Below are 21,280 nucleotides of genomic sequence, written 5' to 3' on the forward strand. Positions count from 1 at the left end.
ATATCAAATGAGGTGTATTATATCTTACGTTCAAAGGTCTCATCCTCACAGTTTTAAAAACACCACAGGATTGTATCTGTGTGCCTGTCCTGTGATGGACTGGTATCCTGTCCAGGGTGTGTTTTACTGTGTGCCTGTCCAGTGATGGACTGGTATCCTGTCCAGGGTGAACCCTGACCTGCAGCTCCAGCTCCCCTGCGACCCTGACCTGAAGATGTGGTTAGAAAATGGGGGGCAGTGTTTTCTCTTCTGTCCCCACTGACCCACCAATTACTTTACTGGCCTCAATGATTCACACGACAAGGCAAAGCCCTTTCCTCCAGCCCTCTGACAGGGTTCCAAGGTAAATGCATCTAATTCAAGTCCTATCTTGTTAACTTTATGATTGTAACTGAATGTGATCAAATTCTAATATAAAGACTTGAGAAAAACAATCAATGGCTCCTAAATTCTGTACAGCTGAAGCATGTCGGCCTATTGTTAGAGAGCCACTCGGGCTGGTTACACATTACCTTCACAGGTTAGTTACTGATCTTTTGCAAACTGAGCACAGAGTAGGTACACATCCAGCGACAGGCTCCGCGGTCGAAAGCAGTTTAAAAACTCGACCATCGCTTTGCAGAAAGAAGACCTTGATACGTTGTGGCTCGCTGCGCCAGTACTCTCACAAACATCCCAGTCGAGCTGTTATTCCGCAACCTCCAAACCTCTTCAGAGAAAACCGACTGCCCTCCCCTTCCCGTCAGACAGCGGCCGCGGCTCAGCCACAGGAGGGCCTTTTCTCCTTTAAGAAGGAGGGTTTTAAAAAGCCACTCAGTCAACGTGACTTATTTAGGAAGTGAAGTTACTCCAGCTAGTTAATCACCGGATTATGTGAGCTAAACAGCCGAGGCTGTTGACACAAATGTCAGGCTGTGGAGCAGGCAGAAAGGTAAGGCAGTCGTTGTTTTCTTATCTTGCAAAAGATAAATGCAAAAGGACGTTCAAAGTTGCACCGACGTTTATTAGAAGCCTTGATGAAGGCGGTTGTTACGCAACCGACGAGATTAAACATCTATCACAGGTCACTGCAAAAGCGAATACATTATGGGTACAGTATTATGATTCTGATCAAAAGAAATTATGGTTTAACCTCGTATTAAAGGCTAGTTGTAGTTTGGTATATTTCAGAACATGAGAGGAACCTTCGGATACAGTGAATTGGTTATTTACATGTTACTGGTCGAGAATTGTGGTTCTACATGAAGAGGAAAATCAGCAACTAGTCCTGGAGTGTTTTGCGCTTCTGGTTTAAACCAATTCAAAAACAAGCGCAGAACAGGAGACGTGTACCGTGCCGGTGAGCTCGCTGGGGCGAGGAAGCGGTACGCGGTCTGTTTGGCTGACTCCCCTGATGGTGCTGTTCTGGCGTGCGTCCGCCTCTCGGACGGGCTGGGAAATACCCTGAGATACCGTATGTACGCGTGAACGTGTTTGTTTTTTTACAGGACGTAACCGGGGTCGCTTTGATGGGCACATGACAGCGCAGTAAGAGAAGTGGGGAATCGTGGAAACAGCAGTTAGCAATGCCCGTGAGGTCGGGGATGTGGGCTTCACCCGGTCTCCTGGCGCTGGTCTTGGGGGGCGTCCCGCTGCCCCTTGTGCTGTGCGCGTCTCTGGAGCCCGCGGCTGTGCAGAAGCTGTTCACATATGGCTCACTTACAAACGGCACCAGACCCGGGACTAACTTCCAAGTGCAGCGCAGCCTTGCCGCAGGACCCAGAGGAGCCGCAGACGAGGTAAGTCATATGACTTCAGCTCGGTGAAGAGAGATTTTGTTTTTCCCATTTGAAGCTAAAACTTTGTCTCCTTAATTTTGCGCTTGCTAAAGGCTTTTTGATTTCTACAGATAAACCAGTGTGTGGTATTGGGAAGCTTCACGTTTTTTAAAGCAAAAATATTTTAACGGGTTGGTCCATCACTTTAATTAGCGACGAGTGCTTAGTCGGGCCGCTTTTCATTCGCTACCGTGCTCACTGTGCACCCAGCAAGTGCGGCGATTGTGAGTTCACCTGCTTCACCCTAAATCAAGGTGTTCCCCTGACACGCATTATTACTGTAAACTAAAAATGTTAGCCTTTATGGCTGCGGTTTTCATTATTTCGATTTTAATATGTTTTGCTGTCATTTACGTCTTTTCTAACGTTCGCTCTGAGTATTTGTCCGTGTTTCTGTTGGAACAGCGTTTCTACTGTGCAATTGGAAAAAAAATGTCGAGATTATGAAAGTGTGAAGAGGAAGCTTTTTAGTCTTGCGCAAGCCTGAAAAGCCCTTTGGAAATAAAATCTTAAATGCATGTTAACCTAAAATACTTCCCCAGCTTACTTCCTCTGTTTCAGCTGTGTGGAAGCCTTTCACTTTCCCGAGACAGCAGTGATCATTCCAACAGTCACGCTTGGTAACAGTTTTAGGAAGACATTAAGTAGGGGATCACGTAGAATAAATACGAGAAAAATCTGTTTTCAAGCTTTAAAGCCAAAGGCAGGCCTGTGCTACAGGGCAGCAGATCCCTGGTCTACTCAACCAAGGCATTTCAATTAAATAGCCTAAACCTGCTTCTGGAGTGAGTGTTGACACTAAGTATGAAGAACCTGATTTTGTAAGAATCCGTTGCAGAGAGGAACAGAAAAAAGTCCAATCGTACATGACCTAAATCATTGCATTTCCTTAAATACCAGTTGTAGGAACTAGCTGATTAAATAAAGTACCGCAAAGATAAAGATAGAAAGACTGAACATCTTAGTCGCTCTCGTGTTTAGAAGTGAAGTTGTACTGCACAGTGACAGAAGAGGGAAGTCTTGCCCTACCCTTGCCCACAGTGTTCTGGTTCCAGGGGGTTATCTGTAGTTGATGCCTTTTAACACCAGAGTGTCACACAGGGTGAAAGCATACCGTTTCTTCAGCCAAAAACCTATTTACCGTACCAGTGACATTTTCCATCATAGAGTCTCTGACAAATGTCTGAAACACGGCTCAGATATGTTTTCGGCTGGATCAGTGGCACAGTGGTTAGCAATGCCGCCTTGCAGTGCCGGGGCCCTGGGTTCAGTTCCTGGGGTGCTGTCTGTGTGGAGCTTGCATGTTCTCCTTTTGCTTGTGTGGGTTTCCCCCAGGTGCTCCCCTTTTCTCCCACAGTCCAGAGATGTGCTGGCAGGTTAATTGGATTCTGGCAAAGTCTGGCCCTGGCGTGAGTGTGTGCGTGTCTGCATGTGTCTCCCCAGTGGTGATGCCCTGGGTGCTTGGTGTCCTGTCCAAGGTGTACCCTGCCGTGTGCCCGTTGCTTGCCAGACTAGACTCCGGCTCCCCCGGCCTGGGTGAAGCAGTTAGGATGTGACGGAAATGGAGGAACGTAGCCATTTAATTTATTTGATAAGCTTTGGCATGTGTGATTCTTGAATGTAGAACTGTAAGTTCACAATGATTTACAGGTGTGGTTGCTTAAATTACCTAAATGCAGTTTTTAAAAGCCTCGTCTGTGGAATAACCTGAGAAAATTGTCCAGGTGCTAAGGCAAGTGATCCAGTTATGTGTTGAAATGGAACAACTTGCAACCCTCAACACTTACAATCTGACACCTTTGGGAACAAGATGGGTTACAGCACACCTTTAAAAGTTTAAAACCTCTGATGGGACTAGCAGGGGCGGTTTGAGTGATGTCTCAAAGGTTGAATATTTTCTTCTAACCTCAGGGATGGGTTAGTGTAAGGCTGGTCACTCAAGGCACGTCCTGTTCTGCGTGTGTCTGCAGTGTCGCCTTGTGATGAATCAGTCAGCGGACCGACGATGCACGTTTGTCCAGAGCACCCCGGACTGCACCCAGGACGACGGCTTCATCGACTACCTGCAGGGGGTCTTCTGCCATTTCCCACACCAACTCTTGCCTCTCGCCATCCTGCTCGATGTGAGTGTGCATCTTGCTTCGTTCTTCTACTGACCCAGTCGGGGCTTTTGGAAGGTCACACAGAGGAGAGAGAGGACATTGTCATAGTGCTTCTCTTCCTTTTTCTGCAGGTTTTCTGGCTGTTGTTTCTGTTCATGGCCCTGGGAATCACTGCTTCCAAATTGTAAGTCACTCTTTCACCTTGCAGAGAAACCCCAGAACTTGCACACTTTCTTGTGCTCTAAATATACATGTAAAACAAGTGCACTGAAAAACATTTTTGCTTCTTAAGATCGTTCTGTTGCACAGATCCAGTCCTGAAAGGCCACAGTCTGTGCAGGTTTCATTCTGCATCAGCTCTTAATGACCCACCTGAGCTAACTGCTATCTTCACTGCAACAATATAACACTTCGCAGAGGTCTTCAGAGGTTGAGGTTTTAAAGAGATCTAGAAAACCTGCCCAAAGTACTGGAATTGTGCACCTGTGTGCCACAGTAGATATCATCATTCATGTAACCTGTGCATACTGTAACTTAAACATTTGTCGCTACCTTCCAAAGTTAAATTGGTGGAGGTTTGCAGATTTTGCAGTACTATATGCACTACAGATTAATTCATTTTCTGTACATCTATGTACAGTGTTACATGTTCTTACTCTTCCTGTCGATCTTACTCTACATCTAAAACTGTGCTTCTATGGAAGGACATCTGTGGGCTCTTAAATCCATCCATCTTCTACCCACTTTGTCCAGTTTAGGGTCATGGGGGAGCAGGAGCCTGGCCTGGCAAGCAACAGGCACAAGGCAGGCTACACCCTGGGTGGGACACCAGTCCATCACAGGGCACACACAGACAGAAACACACACACTCACACCAGGGCCAGTTTTTTCTCAGTATGTTTTGGACTGTGGGAGGAAGCCGGAGCACCTGGAGAAACATGTGCGAACATGTGGATTCTGTGTGTTCTCCCTGCAGAGAGCATCCCAGGTCCAGAATCGAACCCAAAGCCACGGCATGGCAAGACGGCAACAGATGGGGAGGTTGATTAGTTATGGGTCTTCTGTGGAAGTGTGCATCAATGTGACTAACCGTGCTTTTACCCACAAAGAGTCTTCATATAAATCTAGGCTGGTTCCCCAATCAGGTCCTGGAACCCACATTTTACAGGTGTCTTTAAATCAGTAGCGATCGTGGAGCTGGAAAAAGCTGTTAAATTGCTTCAGATAAGTTTAGTTGATTGTTAAATAGTGTTGTAATGAAAACCTACAGGACTGGATTTGGGAACCCCTGAACTAGGGGCTGTTTGTAGTTTTGTGAACATCATGTTCCAGTTTTGAGATCCTCCTTTACAATTCTCTCAGGTAGTGTTGGAGTCCCAGCTAGTCCTTCCTTTCAACAATTGCAGAGTTTTTTTGCCCTCAGTAAAGCGCGGGGATCTGGCTTCTCATGTGATTGCTTTGAGATTAGCTTACAGAAACATCAACAGGAGGATTATGACCTTTTGTTCCTCATCTTAGAATTCTTCAGTGAAACGGGCAGATGGAGAATGTTTTTAGCAATGTTGAGTTTCTGTCAGTATATTACGTACTTTACTTTTTTATGTGTATATGTGCCTGCTATGAGTTATAAATCTGAACCTTGTTTTAGAAGTAGAATATGTTCTTTTAATTGTATACATTGCTCATTAACATGAAACTGAAGGACATTGATCAGAGCCCAGTTACAGTATTTCCGCAAAACACTGGGTTGCAGCATAATATGTTTAATTTAAACATTAAACAAACTTATAGCTTAACCTTCCCCGTCTTTTATTTAAGAATTTTAGATAATTCTGAACTATTGTGTTTAGACTTAATCAGTGAGGCAGTATCCATATCCTGTTTGGCATTTCAAGCAAGAATTCTCCAACAAGGCACCTGTTAGCCCAACAGATGTGCTAACACTATTGCCCAATATGCTCAAGATCTAGTTCTAAAGGAGTGCTGTGTACACAAAGACCCAGCTAGGCAAACACAATTGTGGCAACATAGCACAAATGCTGCCGTTCAGTCCAGTGTTCTGTTGCAATGCTTATCTGGAGATTCCAGGGGATGTAGTCAGAACATCCCTCGCAGTATTACCACAGCCACGGTACAGCATTGGACAAGAACCCGTCATTGCAGCAGTTATCTTGGAGATTTTGTAACATACTGTACACATCATCAGCATATTGGAGTAGAACAGCCCCAAGTAACTTCTAGAAATGCAATATAGATCTAATATAAGTGCTACAACCTCACTATACCGTAACCCTGAATCCATGAATCTTTTTCTGTCTTCATACAGAACATTGGTAATAAAGTTTTGTTTTAATGGCTCTGAAAGCAGAAGTGGAAGCTCCTCTCCCAGAAGTTGAGGCCTCAGCGTATCATTTAGTTGTTGAATCAGCGGTCTGATGCTCTGCTGTGAATTTGGCTGTATTTTGTTTTTTGGTGAAACGCAGGAAATAGCTGTAAGGCCCAACTGTCCTTTTGGCCTTTGAATTGTGATGCAGTAAGTAAAATAAATTAGCTGAACACCATTTTTGACAACCAATGTGCCGAAAGGCACCTGGAGGTAGATACAATAGTGATCAGTGTGCTGAAGAACGTTCTTCTCGGAGTGAAGATGAGAAATTCTTTCCTTTGTGCAGTTTGTGATGTTGGCCCGTTTGTTGTATTCCTTTATTGTGTCTGGTACAGTGGCTATCAAAAATATTCACCCCCCTTGGACTTTTTTACATTATATTGTGTTTCATTATCGAACCATAATGTATTTCACTGGGATTTTTGCCATTGATCGCAGAAAACACTCAAAGATCTACAGATCCTCCTAAATTAATTATTAATATGAAACAGAAAATAATTGATTACATGAGTATTCACCTAGTATTCACATAGTATTTTACTATGACACACCAAATGTCTTTAGAAGCCACACAGTGTATTGAATGGAGTCCACCTGTGTGCAGTTAGGGTGCTTCACATGATTTCAGAATAAATTGAAGAAGTCCAAGGGGGGGTGGCTACTTTAGATAGCTGCTATACTGTAAGTCAGATGAGAAGAGTTCTTATTTACAAAGACAACCTGCAGACCAGTTTCTACAGCCAAGCATTTTGTTGGAGCAAATTGAATGAGGTTCTACAGCAGCATCCTGCTGCAATGTGAACCCAGAACCCTACTCTTGTTCTGCTCAACAGTACACCTTAAGTGCAGTTAAGGCCGTTTAGATGGATGGCCAAACCATTTTCAAGCTGCTTCATCCAGTTCAGGGTTGTGGGGGAGCTGGAGCCTAGGCTTGTGAGCAGTGGGTGCAAGGCAGGGTACACCCTGGATGGGACGCCAGTCATTCACAGGGCACACAGACACAGACAGGAGAACATAGTAGCACCCCAGGGCCCGAGCTCTGTAAGGCAGCAATGCTAGCCACTGTGCCACCGTGCTCACCTTGATGTGTACGTGGTGATCTTGGTAAAAGAAACATGTATCCACTGAGTAAAACAAGTTCACTTTTTAGTCTGAAAGCTTGTATGACTTCATTGAAAAGCCCTTACGAAAAAAAGTCTACAGTTTCGTGTATCATTGTTAAACCTTTATCAAAGTGTTTCTCCGTACAGTTCAAAAATAGCTTAAAGGTTAGCTGCACTACTTTGTTTGTGATTGTCACTGTGTCTTCGAGTATGTGGTTTTCCTTTGCTGACTTTTTTCATTCCTTGTGAATCTGATATGGTTTTTGGCGACTAGGCGCTGCCTCCTTTTCTTAATGACTCGTGTGCTCGCTGTCATGTGTTTGGAAAGCAGGGCTGCCTCGCACATCTACAGCTTCAGAACATCTCAGTTCCTACCTAGACAGGCGCAGTTGTTTGACGCTCCTGTTTAATGATTGCTTTGTCTCCGTTTCTCTCTGCAGTTTCTGTCCAAACCTGTCTGCTATCTCCACCAGCCTCAGACTGACCCACAACGTGGCTGTATCCTTTTCCTGTTCACTGGGCCCTGCACTGACTCATCCCACACTTGGTATACTTCTGTTACACTAGCTGTGGAAACAACTGTTATGCTAACTGGCGTGTGGGCTTATAAAACATGATTCCTATTTCTAATGTCATTAATTTTCAAAACTGCCTTAATTCAGTCACTAGTCATATTTAGACACCTTTTATTGAATAACTCAAAATAATGAGTTTTTTTCATTAAAACACTTCTTGAGTTTATAATAAAGGTGCCTTTTCGTTGCAAACATCACTTTTTAATACGAGAAGAAGTTACAAACATAGAACTGCTTGAATAATTCAAGCAGAGTCAAGGGCAATGGATTCTCTTTCTACATCAACATGAGTGTGAACTGCTTGTATGGTGCCACACTAATACTGCTTCCCTGCCAGTGAATTACGGTGCTCAGTTTGGCACTGATTGTCCTTGTGCGAGCCAGACAGGTGGGAGTGTTGGGTTTCGTGGTTCTGTCCTTGACCAGTTTCCATGCAGGGTGTGACCTTCCTTGCGTTCGGAAATGGTGCTCCAGATGTGTTCAGTGCAGTGGCTGCTTTCACCCATCCTCGGACTGCAGGCCTGGCTATCGGGGCTCTCTTTGGTGAGATCTGAGGGGGACTTTACACTCTCAAGTGGGAAGGATTCATGTCCTTGGCATTTTCCTATTTAAATTTTTCTGCATGCTTGTCCCTACTTTTTCTGCTTTCTGATTTTAATGATACTGGCTTTCTGTAGTATACCGCTGCTGCAGATAGTACGAGCAGCAGTCTGGTTTCATTGCATTGACCCAGGTGCTGGGCAAGAGGCAGATGCGATGGGGAAAAACTGCACAGCAGTACGCTGACTAAGGGGAACTGCACCATGCTGCATGCAGACGGGGAAGCTGCGCAGTACTGTGCGCACACAGGGGAGCGGCAGCTGTGCATTCAGGAAGACGTGGGAATTGGGAAGCCAACCCGCTCCAAGTCTGTGGTCGGGCAGGCGAGGGTCAGATCCAGGGAACATGGCCAAAGGGAAAATCCCGAAGAAGCTGTCAAAATAAGAAGCAGGGTCAGAGGCCGTCACAAGCCGAGGGGCGGCCTTGAGACGAGCAGGAACAGCTCAAGTAGGAGAGATAATGGGACACTACCAGCAGGATTAAGAACAGGATGTGAAATATGATATTGGGGAAATAACAGGAAAAGACATATGACATGAATTTGTATTCAGATAAAGGTTGTGCTGTGCTCACTTCTTCTTCAGCCATCTGAAAGTGTAAAAGTTAGTTCCAGGAACAGTAAGCAGAGAGTAAAAAGTCACAGTACCCATGTTGTATTTCAGGAGGTTTTTAGGCTTTGACTTGTCTTTCTGAAGCTGATATCTGGTTAAGTTTTTAGGTGAGCAGACTGACGTGAGCAAAAAAGTTGGCTTTGTCTGCACAATCATGCTGTTCTAATTAGTACTATATTTTAATGTCTTTCCACAAATTCTGTCAATACGTTTCTCTTCCTTTTTTTTTTGTATACATCTTCCGTCATGTGTTACTTCTCTACCTGTATAGGGTTCTTCTACTCTGCAGTGTTTCCAATACTCCCAAATGAAACCAAAGGCAATGCTATTAACTTCCTTCTTGCTCATGTGCTTTTGCACTAGCAAAAGAAAAACAATTAAAAAGTTGATTTTGGGCTGGAAAAACAGGTTGCCACTCCGAACTGGTTAGTAAAAGAAACTGAAAGGAGTGGATCAAGCCTGAGAGTGTGGCTTCCCCAGGGTCTTCCTCTTCCACATGAGGTTTCTTTCCAGGATAGGACTGGGATGCTGGTCCCCTGTTTCTTTCCTAGGACTTGAAACTCATTTTAATAATGTGACGCAGTTTATTTCGAACAAACATACTGAAAATTGCCCCGAATCGGCTGCCTTTTTCTGACCGGCTCCAGTGAACTGGTGTGAGGCCGTCTAGATTCACACCCGATATGGATGTCACTCTGCAATAGTCCCTGAGCCTCTTGCCTGCGAGAAGACGAGGAAGGTGAAGAAAGAAAAATAAAGTTAATAAACTTGAAGAGATTCTGAAAGTGTCGGCAGGGTAATTCCATCTTCCACCTCCTCAACACGAAGCAGACTCTTGACTCAGGTGGAAGCTGGGATTTTGTTCTGTTCCACAGCGCGGACTCGACGTGCTTTGCTCAGTGTCTAGCCTGCGGTCAGGATCAGACACCAGTGATCACAGCAGACAGCAGTGTAGTGGGTGTTCCTCTTGGCTGACGTGCGCTCTGCCCCCCCAGGTGCTGGGATCTTCGTGACCACTGTGGTGGCTGGCAGCGTGGCGCTGGTCAAGCCCTTCACGGTGGCTTCCCGGCCCTTCCTGCGCGATGTGGTCTTCTACATGGTGGCCGTCTTCTGGACCTTCCTCATCCTCTTCCGGGGCAGAGTCTCCCTGGGAGAGTCGCTGGGTGAGCTTGCCCTGCTGGGAGAGCAGCAAGGCTGGGGCGTGAGGCTGGGGACGGTGGATGTTGTGAAGGTTTACTGATCTGTCCTTTGCCTGTGGGAGAAGGAGCTTTGTCCGTCCTTCAGTCTTCTAACTGCTTTATCCAAGCAACGGGCACAAGACCCAGTCCATTGCAGGGCACCCGCGCACACACACGTGCACACTCACGCGCGCTGTCAAGCCAAGGGCCAATCATCCCAGTAGCCAGTTAACCTGCCAGCATGTCTCTGGACTGTGGGAGGAAACTGGAGCACCTGGACGAAACCCATAGAGACACGGGAGAAGAGACAAACCACACAGACAGTACCCCGGGTCCACAAATTAAACCCAGAGTTGAGAGGGACCAACGCTAGCCACTGTGCCACCATGCCACCCGTAAAAGTATTAAATTAATTATAAATGTGTAAATCCCAAAGGGAAATGTAAATCATTGTATAACTTTTGTATATTTGCTTACTTTGACTTTGGTGGTACCATATGCTTATAGTCCCAATTTTAACACCATAGAAGTTGGTTGGTTTCAAGTGACATGCAGTTACAGTCTGTTGTGTCAGATGTGCCACTTACTGCTGTTGGATATCCTATAGAAGCGAGATCTTTATTTTCATAGGTTACCCTTCTTGACTATTTTAGGAAAATAGGACAAGACTGTGGTGTTTCTCTGAAGAAAGGTGGAGAGAGTAAGGTTTTAGTTTGCCATGCTGGGTTGTGTCCTCCTCCAGGTTACCTGAGCCTGTATCTGGTGTACGTCTTCACGGTCATCGTCAGTGCTTACATCTACAACCGGCAGAAACAGCGTCTGAACGGCCCTCTGCAGAACGGCACCCCTGGACCAGGTGAGGCTGAGGAGGCACAGGCCCAGCGGTCTGTCTCAGCAGAGTCCGCCTCCTAGAGATTCAGAGCATGAGGTTCAAGGCAGGGTCATGCAAAAGATCATGCTATAGAGTTTTAATTAGAGTAAAAGCATTTTACTTAAAGTTGGTTTGTAATGTATAGAACTTAAAAATATGTGGTTATCACTTTAATTTTAATCAGTCAGTTTTTTCTTTTTGTGAGAGAACATTTTCCGCCTGGTGTTCCCAGATCTGCACAGACTTCCATTCCAGTTGAGAAAAATTATCTCAATCTTTAGCTCTTAACAGTCCCTAAATGACATAAATAAAGTGTATGAATTTTCTTAATCAACCATCTTTTTAATGTCATTTTTGGATATCGTATTGATTGCATGAGTCTTTCTAAAGCTAGTTAGCCTGTCCAAACAACTGTATCGTGAAAAGACATGTAGCATGAGGATCAGTAACCATCCCACAGGGCCGTGAGGGGGAGTTCATGTGGAGACAGACTGCTGCAGGTGGCTGTACAGGAAGGCAGGGTACACATGCAGGACATCGCAGACATGGCTGGAGGTTCGAGCCATCTGATGTGTCCTGTCGCTGTCCATGGGAGAAGAGTTCCTCCTCTTTATCCAGTTTGTGCCAGCTCCCATTAAAATGGGAGGCTAACTAGCTTGATGCATCCTGACATTTTGCAACTTTGCAATAAAACAGCCTTCAGTGTGGACGTACATTGACCACTAACGGTTTGTCTCGGCCTTGACAGATCTGGTGTCTGATTCGGATGAAGAGATTCCCAACTTTCTCAATCAGAACATCCAGGACTGTGGTACGTTTGCCATGATTCCTGCTGCCAGGAGGCCTGGGTTCCCATGCTGTCTGTGACTGTCCCGAACCCCATGTGCTTTCAGTCTTCAAAGGCAGCAATATTTGTGCACATCTGGGTTTTCAATTGTCCTGACGACATGGGTCTCAAAAACCACAATGTTGAAAGTTAAATCAACATCTATAACTGTTTTAAATAAAGGTCCATTTAATTTTAAGGCTTTGAGAAACCGAGCTTAATATCAACAGTGTTAATATTAAATTTATTCCAGCTATAGTTGCTTCTAGACAATGTTGGTGTAAAATCTGTTCTCAAAAAGTGGGAAACGGTGACACTTGGTGAGTTTAAACCAGATGTTGGTGATAATTTGGATTTCATAGGTGTCCATTTACATGATGATAACTTATTGTGTGAGACTGTCTCACTTTGTGCATCCTTGTTCTATACTGATTTTTTATTCGTCAGAGCTGTGTCATCCTGTCCAAAATAAACTTGTGAAGGTTTTGTGTGTTGGTAAAAGGATGGGCAGTTAGTCCATAGAGTCTTGCTGGGTTTTACTGTGTCTGTTTCCGTACATTTTATTCTTCTTGAATCGTATCTGTTCACCAGTGTGAGGCGGGTGATGCTGCGGGCCATGTGTGTGTTGAGGTACGTTTGTGTCTTTTCAGAGAACGAGTACCAGCCCCTCCTCCTCCCCTACATCGAGTCCACGAGTGACATCCTGCTCTCCTCCCTCAACCCGGTGGACAGCCGCAAGTGGAGGAGGAAGAGGTGGTACTGGAGAGCGGCCAAAGTGTTCAAGGTAAGCCGGGGGTCTCTGGCCATGCCGGGGCCTTAAAGAATCGACATAGACATCCTTCACGTTTCCCGATTCTGTTTTCTTCACTTTTGAATATCCTGAGGTTTTGCAAAGTCTAGAAAGGTTACGTCTTAGTTTTGAACACACCTGGCTCAAGGACCATGAAGGCTGTATGGTTTTTGTGACTTACAGGTCTTTGATACTGGTTTCCTGTTGAGTGTTGATCCTGTTTTAAATGTGTCATTTGAAACTTCCTTTGTAATTGGTGTCTCTCCACGTGCTGTACTTCCTCCTCCCCTCCACTAGGTGCCGCTAGAGGTGCTGCTGCTGCTCACCGTGCCAGTGGTGGACCCCGACAAAGAAGACCGCAACTGGAAGCGGCCTCTGAACTGCCTCCACCTCGTCTCGGGGCCGCTGGTTTGCGTGCTCACCTTCAAGTCGGGAGAATGTCAGTTCGCTTTCTCGGCTCTGTCCGTTCTTCCCTTCTCCCTCACCGTCCCTGCACAGCGTTCTCTCTAACTCATGTCAGGCTGCAGTTCATGGGCCAGTGTGTCCTCCTGTTCTTTTTCTCCTCTTGATTTTCGCCTGTCCTCTAGCACTCGGCAGTTTTGGCAGGGCTCATATACGGATGCACATAGCGCTGTATTCTGTCAGCGCTGTGTTTCAGCGATTGTGCCGCATGTCCCCACCACATTTAACGCGGCCACACTGAAATGTGAGATTGCCCATTTCTTTCAGAAAGGATAAGCGCCGGTGGGATAGACAGTCGCATAGCCGGTGTTTTCTTTGGGGCCTTTGGTGTAAGGAAAGTGGCTGGTGTTTGTGCCTGCTTCGTTGAATGTTTTTGGAAGTACATTTATAGTTTCTGTGACGTGAGAGTCATCAGTTCTAGATGTCTAAATATAAAGTTGTGTGAAGGGATCTGTGTGGTTTGACACCTCCCAAGTGTGTGCGTGTGGGCTGGCCCAGCTGGCTGCTTGACAGAAGTACCAGGGGTGCGCCTGTGGCGCCTGTCTGCTGCCGCTGGCTGTGTTGACCCTGTGGTGCGTGTTGTCTTGCAGACGGCCTGCACTACATTGAGGGGGAGTTTCCCGTGTGGGCGCTGGTCCTGCTTGTCGGCCTCTTCCTCGCTGCCATCGTCTTCTGCACCACGTCCAACCAGCAGCCCCCCAGATACCACTTCGTAAGTGCGCCCCTGGGTGCTGCCGGGCGACAGGAGTAAAGCCTGGCCCATTCCCAGAGCAGTAGATCGAATCCGGCCGTGACAGCTCGGAGTGTCTTCCCTAGCTGAGGTTGAATCCGTGCCGGTGGGGTGTCAGTCTGCCCCCAGAGGGCTTCGCATTTTCTGCTCGTCTTTCCAACCCCAGTCACGCTTAACCAACCTAATGTTCTTAAACATATAGACTGTTTCTTCAGGTTTTCTACAGTTGATTACTCATGAACGGAGTACTGGAGGGAGTATTGGCTGAACGGAGATGCGTTAATTAGACCAACAATTGAACCAATTGCTTGACAGTTGGGTTTTGATTAACAAGAAGCATGAAAACTGCGAGTACTGATGCTCACCGCAGTGTAAAAGAAGAATAACTGGATGTGATTCCAGACGTCCTGATCCACACATCCCTACGCCGCACGCTTTGAATGAGAGGTTCACAGAAGGGGGCTGATCTCTGCTCCTTGTGCCTGCAGCTTTTCTCCCTGCTGGGATTCGTGGTCAGTGCCATGTGGATCAACGCTGCGGCTACTGAAGTGGTCAGCCTGCTGCGCGCCGTGGGAGTGATCTTTAACCTCAGCAACACAGTCCTCGGCCTGACCCTGCTGGCCTGGGGCAACAGCATCGGAGGTACCTAACCCCCTCTCCCAACTTCCAAGACTGGGAATGAATTTGGTTGCATTTAGCTTTACAAATGTCCGTTCATTTCCCTGCGACTCATAAAAAGCAGGCTGAAATTGGAACATAAGTGGTTGATATGAATCCAACACAGAAGCAAGAGTATACAGTATATAAGCTGCTTCATTTGAAATAAAACTTCTCATAGCCTGCCAGCAGTGCTGAGTGACTTTCTTCCTTCATGCGAATAATCAATTGGATATGTAGTCCTGTGTCCAGTCTGTCCTGTGGGGTTCCCTTTGGTGAGAAACATTACAGCCAGCCAGTGAGTGGGCTTCTGGTGTCAGCAGGAGGCGGAAGGGGCAAGACAGTGTGGCGATTATTCCAGAAATGAGAGTAAATTGGAGAAACTGGTTTTAGACGTGCAAAGGATGTGGGGTAAGGCGGTGATGATGGGGGGCGAATTCAACAAAGCCGTGTCCATCTGCTTCCACAGATTGCTTCTCAGACATCACCATTGCACACCAGGGGTACCCGCGCATGGCCATCTCTGCCTGCTTCGGAGGGATCATCTTCAGTATCCTTTCATCCGCACTCGCGCTGCTCCCTGGCCATCATCTCCTCCCTGGTCACCCTCCCTTGGGTCTGGACTTGACAGCAGAGCAGGGGAGTGATAGCAGCACCGACCACAGTCACAGGGTTTTTAGTAAGGCTGACTCTGATGGTAACGATTAGGCTGCAGGTTCAGGTTCAGGTTCAGGTTCCTTTGTCTGCTTAACGACGTGGGAACTGTCATCAGCTCCAACCTGCAAAGTGATCTCTCCCCAACATCCAAGTGAGTGGGGTGTGTGAACAGAGCAGAATAGTCCTGCTCCTGGCGTAACGCTATTGCGTGCAACTTCATTCAGCCCTGTGAAGAAGTATGATGCTGGAAATTAAAAAAAGAATGTGTGCAGGAGAGATTTAGAAGCAGAATTGAAAAGCCATGTTTCTGGATCTGTGGGGAGTGAGCATGTTCACCCCATTTTCCTCAGGTGTTCCAGTTTCCTCCTGACTTCCCAAGACCCTCCACTTAAGTCACTTGGTGTCTGTAAAGAGTCCAGTGTGCCTGATGAACTGGTACCTTGCCCAGGACGGAGCCTTTCCGTGCGCCCTGTTCCTCCTGGAGGGGCTCCTGGTTGCCTTGCCTTACCCAGAAGAAGAGGTTTTCCCATGATGATTAGATGGCCCATCTCCACCGGCTGGTCAAGGCTGTGTGGAGAACTTTCTCTTTGTGAATCTTTAACCAGCTTCTCTCAGACATGCTGTTTGGAGTGGGACTGGGCTGTCTGGTCCAGATGCTTCACAACCATCAACCTGTCAAGGTAGGAGAGACCCTGCTCTTCCATTCGGTCCAGGCTGAGGATGGAACTGCATTGTTCTACCAACACGGCTCAAGTCTGTTTCTTTAAAGGTTCACCTGTTGTTTCCATTTGAACTTTAAATGGTCTGCTGACCAGCTTATCCACCGAAATAAAACAAAATCCAGCAGAACAAAGGGGTTGCTGTTGGAACTTTGCTAACCCCTGCGGAGTTAGTTCAGATGAATCATTTTACCTGCTGCTCTTCCTTTATACCTGAATGGCAGCAGGTAGTAGTTTAAGTAGAAATGAGAGTTTTCATGTATAAAATGGATATGAATTAATCAAAGCAAGAATAGGATAGCACTACCCATTAAAACTTCCAACTGTGTAGCAGAACATCCATCTGTTTTCCAACATCCCGTCTGGGGTCTCAGGAGAGCCAGAGCCTATCCTGACAAGCAGCAGGCGCAAGGCTCAGAACCCAGGCCCGCGGCCCTGTATCCTGTCCATAGTGTGGTGCAGGCGCTCTCGTGGCGAGTGTGAGTCCCTGACGCCTGTCCCCCTGTGTTCGATTGGCAGCTGGAGGCAGAGGGGCTGCTGGGATGGGAGCTGGCCGGGGCGCTGGGCCTCAGCCTGGTGTGTTCCTTCATCCTGGTCCCACTGCAGTGCTTCCACCTGAGCCGCGTCTACGGCGTCTTCCTGCTGCTCTTCTACGTGGCCTTCCTGCTGGTGGCCCTGCTCACGGAGTTCGGGAAGATCCACCTGGGCGGCGCCTGACTCGCTCGCCGCCCTGCAGGAGCGCCGCCAGTGTCGGACCCCGTCTTCCCAGCAGAAAGACTCGGGGCGCCCCCGTCTTCATGAACTACAGCAGTCTGGAGAACAAACCTTGCTCTGTTCATCTGGAAACTGTGCCTTTGTTCAAAGGTGAGACGCCTTGTTGTAGGTGAGGCAAATGACACACTATTGTGTTTTTAGTCTAATTATATTTTAAGTTTGAGGTTGTATTAAATTATTTGATTTTACCCTTTTATTTGTTGGCATGGAGGTCTGAGTTTTAAACACACTACAGTCATGGACACTCTGTTTTTCTCTGACAAATGAATTGTCACACTTCAGGCCTCCATCTGTATTGGGTCTGTACCACCGTTAAGGGCTCTTCTGATAGTTTACAGTGGTAATTGATGACTCATCTTGCAGAATTCATGGTGAGCCAGAATTTTTGCACTGGTCATGTGTGAGTACTGAAAGCCTTAGAAAGCTGCTTTTAGTTATTTTGAATAAAATGTATTCACGGTTATGACCACAGTCAAAACTCAATTAGGTGTCTGTAGTGTCTTGGGCCATTGTTACAGCTCGGTGCCTTTTATCTGTGGATCCAGCTCTGTACAGCACTGTCTCGATTGTGTTGCATTAACACTGGCCCTGACCGAACTCCAGGGCGAAAATGAATTCATTACTGCAGTTGAGCATTTTCTCAGAACATTCAGCTAGCTCTGTGCGGTATATTGCAGTTGTCACCTGATGTTCAGGTGCTGTTAAAACCATTTGCCTCAAGTCTTGCTTTCTGAGCTTCACTATTCTGTCAGGCTGTAGAGCTGGAAATCCTTTTTGGATGGAGTTACCAGTTACATAAACTAGACTGGAACATAATTTGGGGAACAATTTATGGACTTCCCTCGTTTTCGTTTCTGTATTTCAGGTGCCAATTTCTCTAACACCAGCCACAGACCAAACATTCAGTCACGTCTAACTTGGCACCAATACTAAAGATTCACATACTACAGCAGCTCAGATAATGTGAATATATGTGTCTGTAAAATATCTAAATGTGTCTTGATATGAAGAAATACCCCTACATTGCAATTAGAAGAAAATTTTAGATGTTTTGTTTTTACATGAAGGCGTTCATTTTATAAAAATGACGTTGAATTTAATGGTGACTGAAAGCTTTTGTACATTTGTGGGTTTTCCTGGCAGTCTTCCTTCACGGTCCATCTGTAAGACTGAGTGGGATTTGGACTTGGTGATGATCAGAGCTAGTTCAGCACTTCTGATCTCTTTTCTGTTGACAGTGCAGTGCACTTTGGATTCGTCTGTGTTGCAGAGGTTCTGACGAGCCTGTACAGAACACGGGCGTGAATACTTTTCTACTTGAGTACAGAGGTGCTGGGAATATGAGTTTTCTTTATTTCGCCAAGACTTTGTTCCTTTGCTCTATTAGGGCTGCTGACTCGGGCACAAAGCCTTTGAGAGAAGTTGCTCAGAGCTAGCACACCTCGACAGCGATCGCAGAGCAGAAGGGTTGGAGCGAGCTGTGTGGGCTGGCTGAGAAACAAGCAGAAAGTGCCTCTAAACCTGCAACTGGCACAACCACATGGCTTACAAAATCACCGCAAGGTGTTACAAAAGAACCATTTGCTTTACAGAAATGCTCATCAAACCCATGTGGAAGCATACTGCAGTAAGCACAGTGCTTTGGCCAATTTCCTTACTTTCATTTGCTTTACTTTTTACTGGTTTGTGCCATTTTCTACCATGCCTTTTATTTGCTTGGCAGTGTTTTCAGTAGGGTAAACCACAGCAAACATTTGCAACACTGCATTCAGTATTTGGAGTGAATGAGGGTGCAGATATATTGAGCACGTGTACAGGGTAAAAGGCTGTATTTGTATAGTGGAATGATGCTGACGTCTAGCTGCACCACACGTTTGTTCAGTGCTGTGGTCTTCCTGTGTGGCTGAACTCGTTGCTTCTTGTATGAAGAATGGTAAAGATGTTGGAAAAGGCTGGCCTCTGCTCACACACATTCGTCTTGGGTGCGTTTGTGGTGGATTTTTCTTCAGCTTATAGTATTGATTAATGTATAGTAAGGCACACTGTTATACCAACTGTGCGTTTTACTGTGGTGTTGTGTTGGGACATCACTTTACCTAAATCCATGCATCCTTATCTAAAACCCTCTGGTTTGGAGTGTCGTCTCGTGCTGTTAAAATGGAAGATGCTGACGGACTTTTGGTGTTGTCATTGGTACAGAAAATAACCTTCTGTCAAGGTTTCTTATGTTGGTAAGGTAGGGGTCTGTAACAGCTGAGCTACTGCTCTGTGACTTCCTGTCACAAAGCTCAGGCATGGCCTGTGTGCTTGAAAAGGCTCTCAGCCTGCCGGGATATAACCAGTCACCAGGCTGCATGTGAAGGCTTTCTTACTCTGCTTGCCTTCCATGCCTTTAGTTACTCTTTCTTTGGCGGTTTCTCCATTAGATGGTAAGAAATCTTTCATATTCTGTCCTTGCACATTGTGTATAAAGCCAGTTCACTTTTGTCTTCTTTTTGCTGTTCTTCCTAGCAGCTCGACTGGCCTAGCTGGCTTAACTCACTCCTTTCTGGAGTCCAGCTGGAAACGAAAGCCGAGTTTTCAGTTGCAGGGTGTGGTCTGAACGTGCTGGGTGACATTCCTCTGAACTCACACACGTTTTGTTTGATGGGGGAAAAAGGAGTTTCATTTCCCCCAACCAGGGTGAATTAAAAATAAGATGAGAAGACACATGCCTGGAAAAAAAATTATATATTTTTTTACAAAAATGAGTTGTGCAATGAAACTTAAATTTTAAAACATTGATGTAGTTTTATTTTTTTTAAATTGATATACTGTGGCTATCTGTTTTGCTCAAGCTAAGAGATCAGAATTGAAAGTTTGACCATTTCTTCACAGGGTTAATGCCTTTTGATTTGTTTTAAATGCTTTTATTCTAGGAGAGATGACATGAATACCAGAGCTACATGAAGTCATTATTCAGATTATTTTAACAGGGCAGAGTTCAGAATTGAGTATGTAGAAATTATTCTATAACTCTTCTTGTTATTGTGTACCAGAACAGTATTTAGGTCACTGGGTGTACGGTAGGCGACAGTTGTTCCAAAGAGTTACTGCCTTTTTTCTACATTCTGTTCATGAGGTGTGAAGGGTTAAGGATTCGCAGCAGAATATCATCTTTCTTTTTGTTATTTTAAGTGTTAATCAGCATAGTTTCAACACAAAATAAACCAAAAATCTGAATAAATACTTGGACCGTGCAGCTCTTATGAAATTAGTGCATTTTGCCATTCCAAGATATTTAATCCAGCCATTCTTTGCACTTGTTAATACTATCTCTGATCCTGTTCAGTTCCTTTTTGGACCTGTGTTTTTCCCTGCTGCCCCATGTAGATTGTAAGTAATGAAATACATATTTCTGTGTTTTTTTTTTAAAGGATGTAACATTGCACACTTTTCTGATGCTTGATTTTGTTACCAGATTCACATGCCTGATTTGGTTTTTACCTTTTTGTACTCTCAGGAGCTGAACAGGTATACTGTAGCTATGCTTACTGTTCATCTGCAGCACAGGATTTAGAACTGTGGGGAACTGTTTGATAACCCCGACTTTGGTTTGTTTGAAGCTGTTGATTGGGATTAAGGTCCTTGTATTGATTTGATTGAGTTAATTGCTGTGTTTTCAATCAATTGAAATTTGGCATTTTAAATGTTTTGCACAAAATGTGAATTAAATAAAACCTTAAAATATACATTACAAATATTTTATTTGTCTCTCCAGAATAATATATTCCTAGTATGATCTAGAGCATTGTTCAGAGCCTTTCATTGAGTTATTACATGTAGTTTAAGCAAGGAAGAGAAGCTGGAATACAGGTTTTTCGAGATACCATTACATTTTCCCTCCCAAATAAAAATTTATCAATTTACTTAGGACAAAGAAGATGGTTACAAATGAAGTGGTTTGCTGAAAGGGAGAACTGTTAGTTTCTGAACAGAAAGTCAAGCTCTGGCTCCTGAAACCAGAGCCAGAAGACCGTACACAAACAATGCTGTGCAGAAACCTCTCCTTTGAAAAAGGGAAGCTAGAGGAACCTCTATTAAAAATACCAGTTGCCACTCTGGTCTTCCAGTGAGCGCACTGTGCCAACTACAGTCACACACCAGTTATTTAGTTATAGCTTGTCTTCTACTGAGTACAATATCTCCAACTTCAGTTCAGTAACTAGGAGCTCAGACCTTTATTTTGTCCCTAATTTGTTGTGCACTTATTCATACTAAAAAAGCACCAGCAGCTGCACACTTTGCTCCCCTGGTACAGTGAGTAAGGAATGAATTAGACATGAAATGTAAAAGTGGCAGTTTCACTGTTTTCAGAGCCTCAACTCAAATACCAGTCCTTTCATGCCTGCTCAGTGAGGCTTCTTGCAGGAACTACTACTT

General features: G+C 45.3%; 1 protein-coding gene across 1 annotated transcript; it reads left to right on the forward strand.

The window, feature by feature from the left end:
* Positions 1-829: 829 nt before the first annotated feature.
* On the forward strand, positions 830-20,600 carry slc8b1 (solute carrier family 8 member B1). Its single transcript, XM_088935450.1, has 16 exons — positions 830-931; positions 1,488-1,778; positions 3,788-3,940; positions 4,051-4,103; positions 7,849-7,906; positions 8,421-8,526; positions 10,190-10,357; positions 11,115-11,228; positions 11,992-12,054; positions 12,720-12,853; positions 13,157-13,298; positions 13,912-14,033; positions 14,540-14,693; positions 15,178-15,258; positions 15,981-16,045; positions 16,604-20,600. The coding sequence occupies exons 2-16, from the start codon at positions 1,566-1,568 to the stop codon at positions 16,799-16,801; spliced, it is 1,824 nt and encodes a 607-aa protein (XP_088791576.1). The 5' UTR covers positions 830-931; positions 1,488-1,565; the 3' UTR covers positions 16,802-20,600.
* The last annotated feature ends 680 nt before the right edge of the window (positions 20,601-21,280 follow it).

This window comes from Atractosteus spatula, chromosome 17 (assembly GCF_055471065.1).
Source record: "Atractosteus spatula isolate fAtrSpa1 chromosome 17, fAtrSpa1.hap1, whole genome shotgun sequence".
Taxonomy (NCBI): domain Eukaryota; kingdom Metazoa; phylum Chordata; class Actinopteri; order Semionotiformes; family Lepisosteidae; genus Atractosteus; species Atractosteus spatula.

What these genes read in the sequence shown, in the direction of transcription:
- slc8b1 (XM_088935450.1), top strand. Translation starts at nt 1,566, where the DNA reads ATGCCCGTGAGGTCGGGGATGTGGGCTTCACCCGGTCTCCTGGCGCTG. An exon ending in CTCCCTGGGAGAGTCGCTGG is followed by an intron (nt 10,358 to 11,114) that starts GTGAGCTTGCCC and finishes GTCCTCCTCCAG; the next exon opens with GTTACCTGAGCCTGTATCTG. An exon ending in CTTCGGAGGGATCATCTTCA is followed by an intron (nt 15,259 to 15,980) that starts GTATCCTTTCAT and finishes AGCTTCTCTCAG; the next exon opens with ACATGCTGTTTGGAGTGGGA.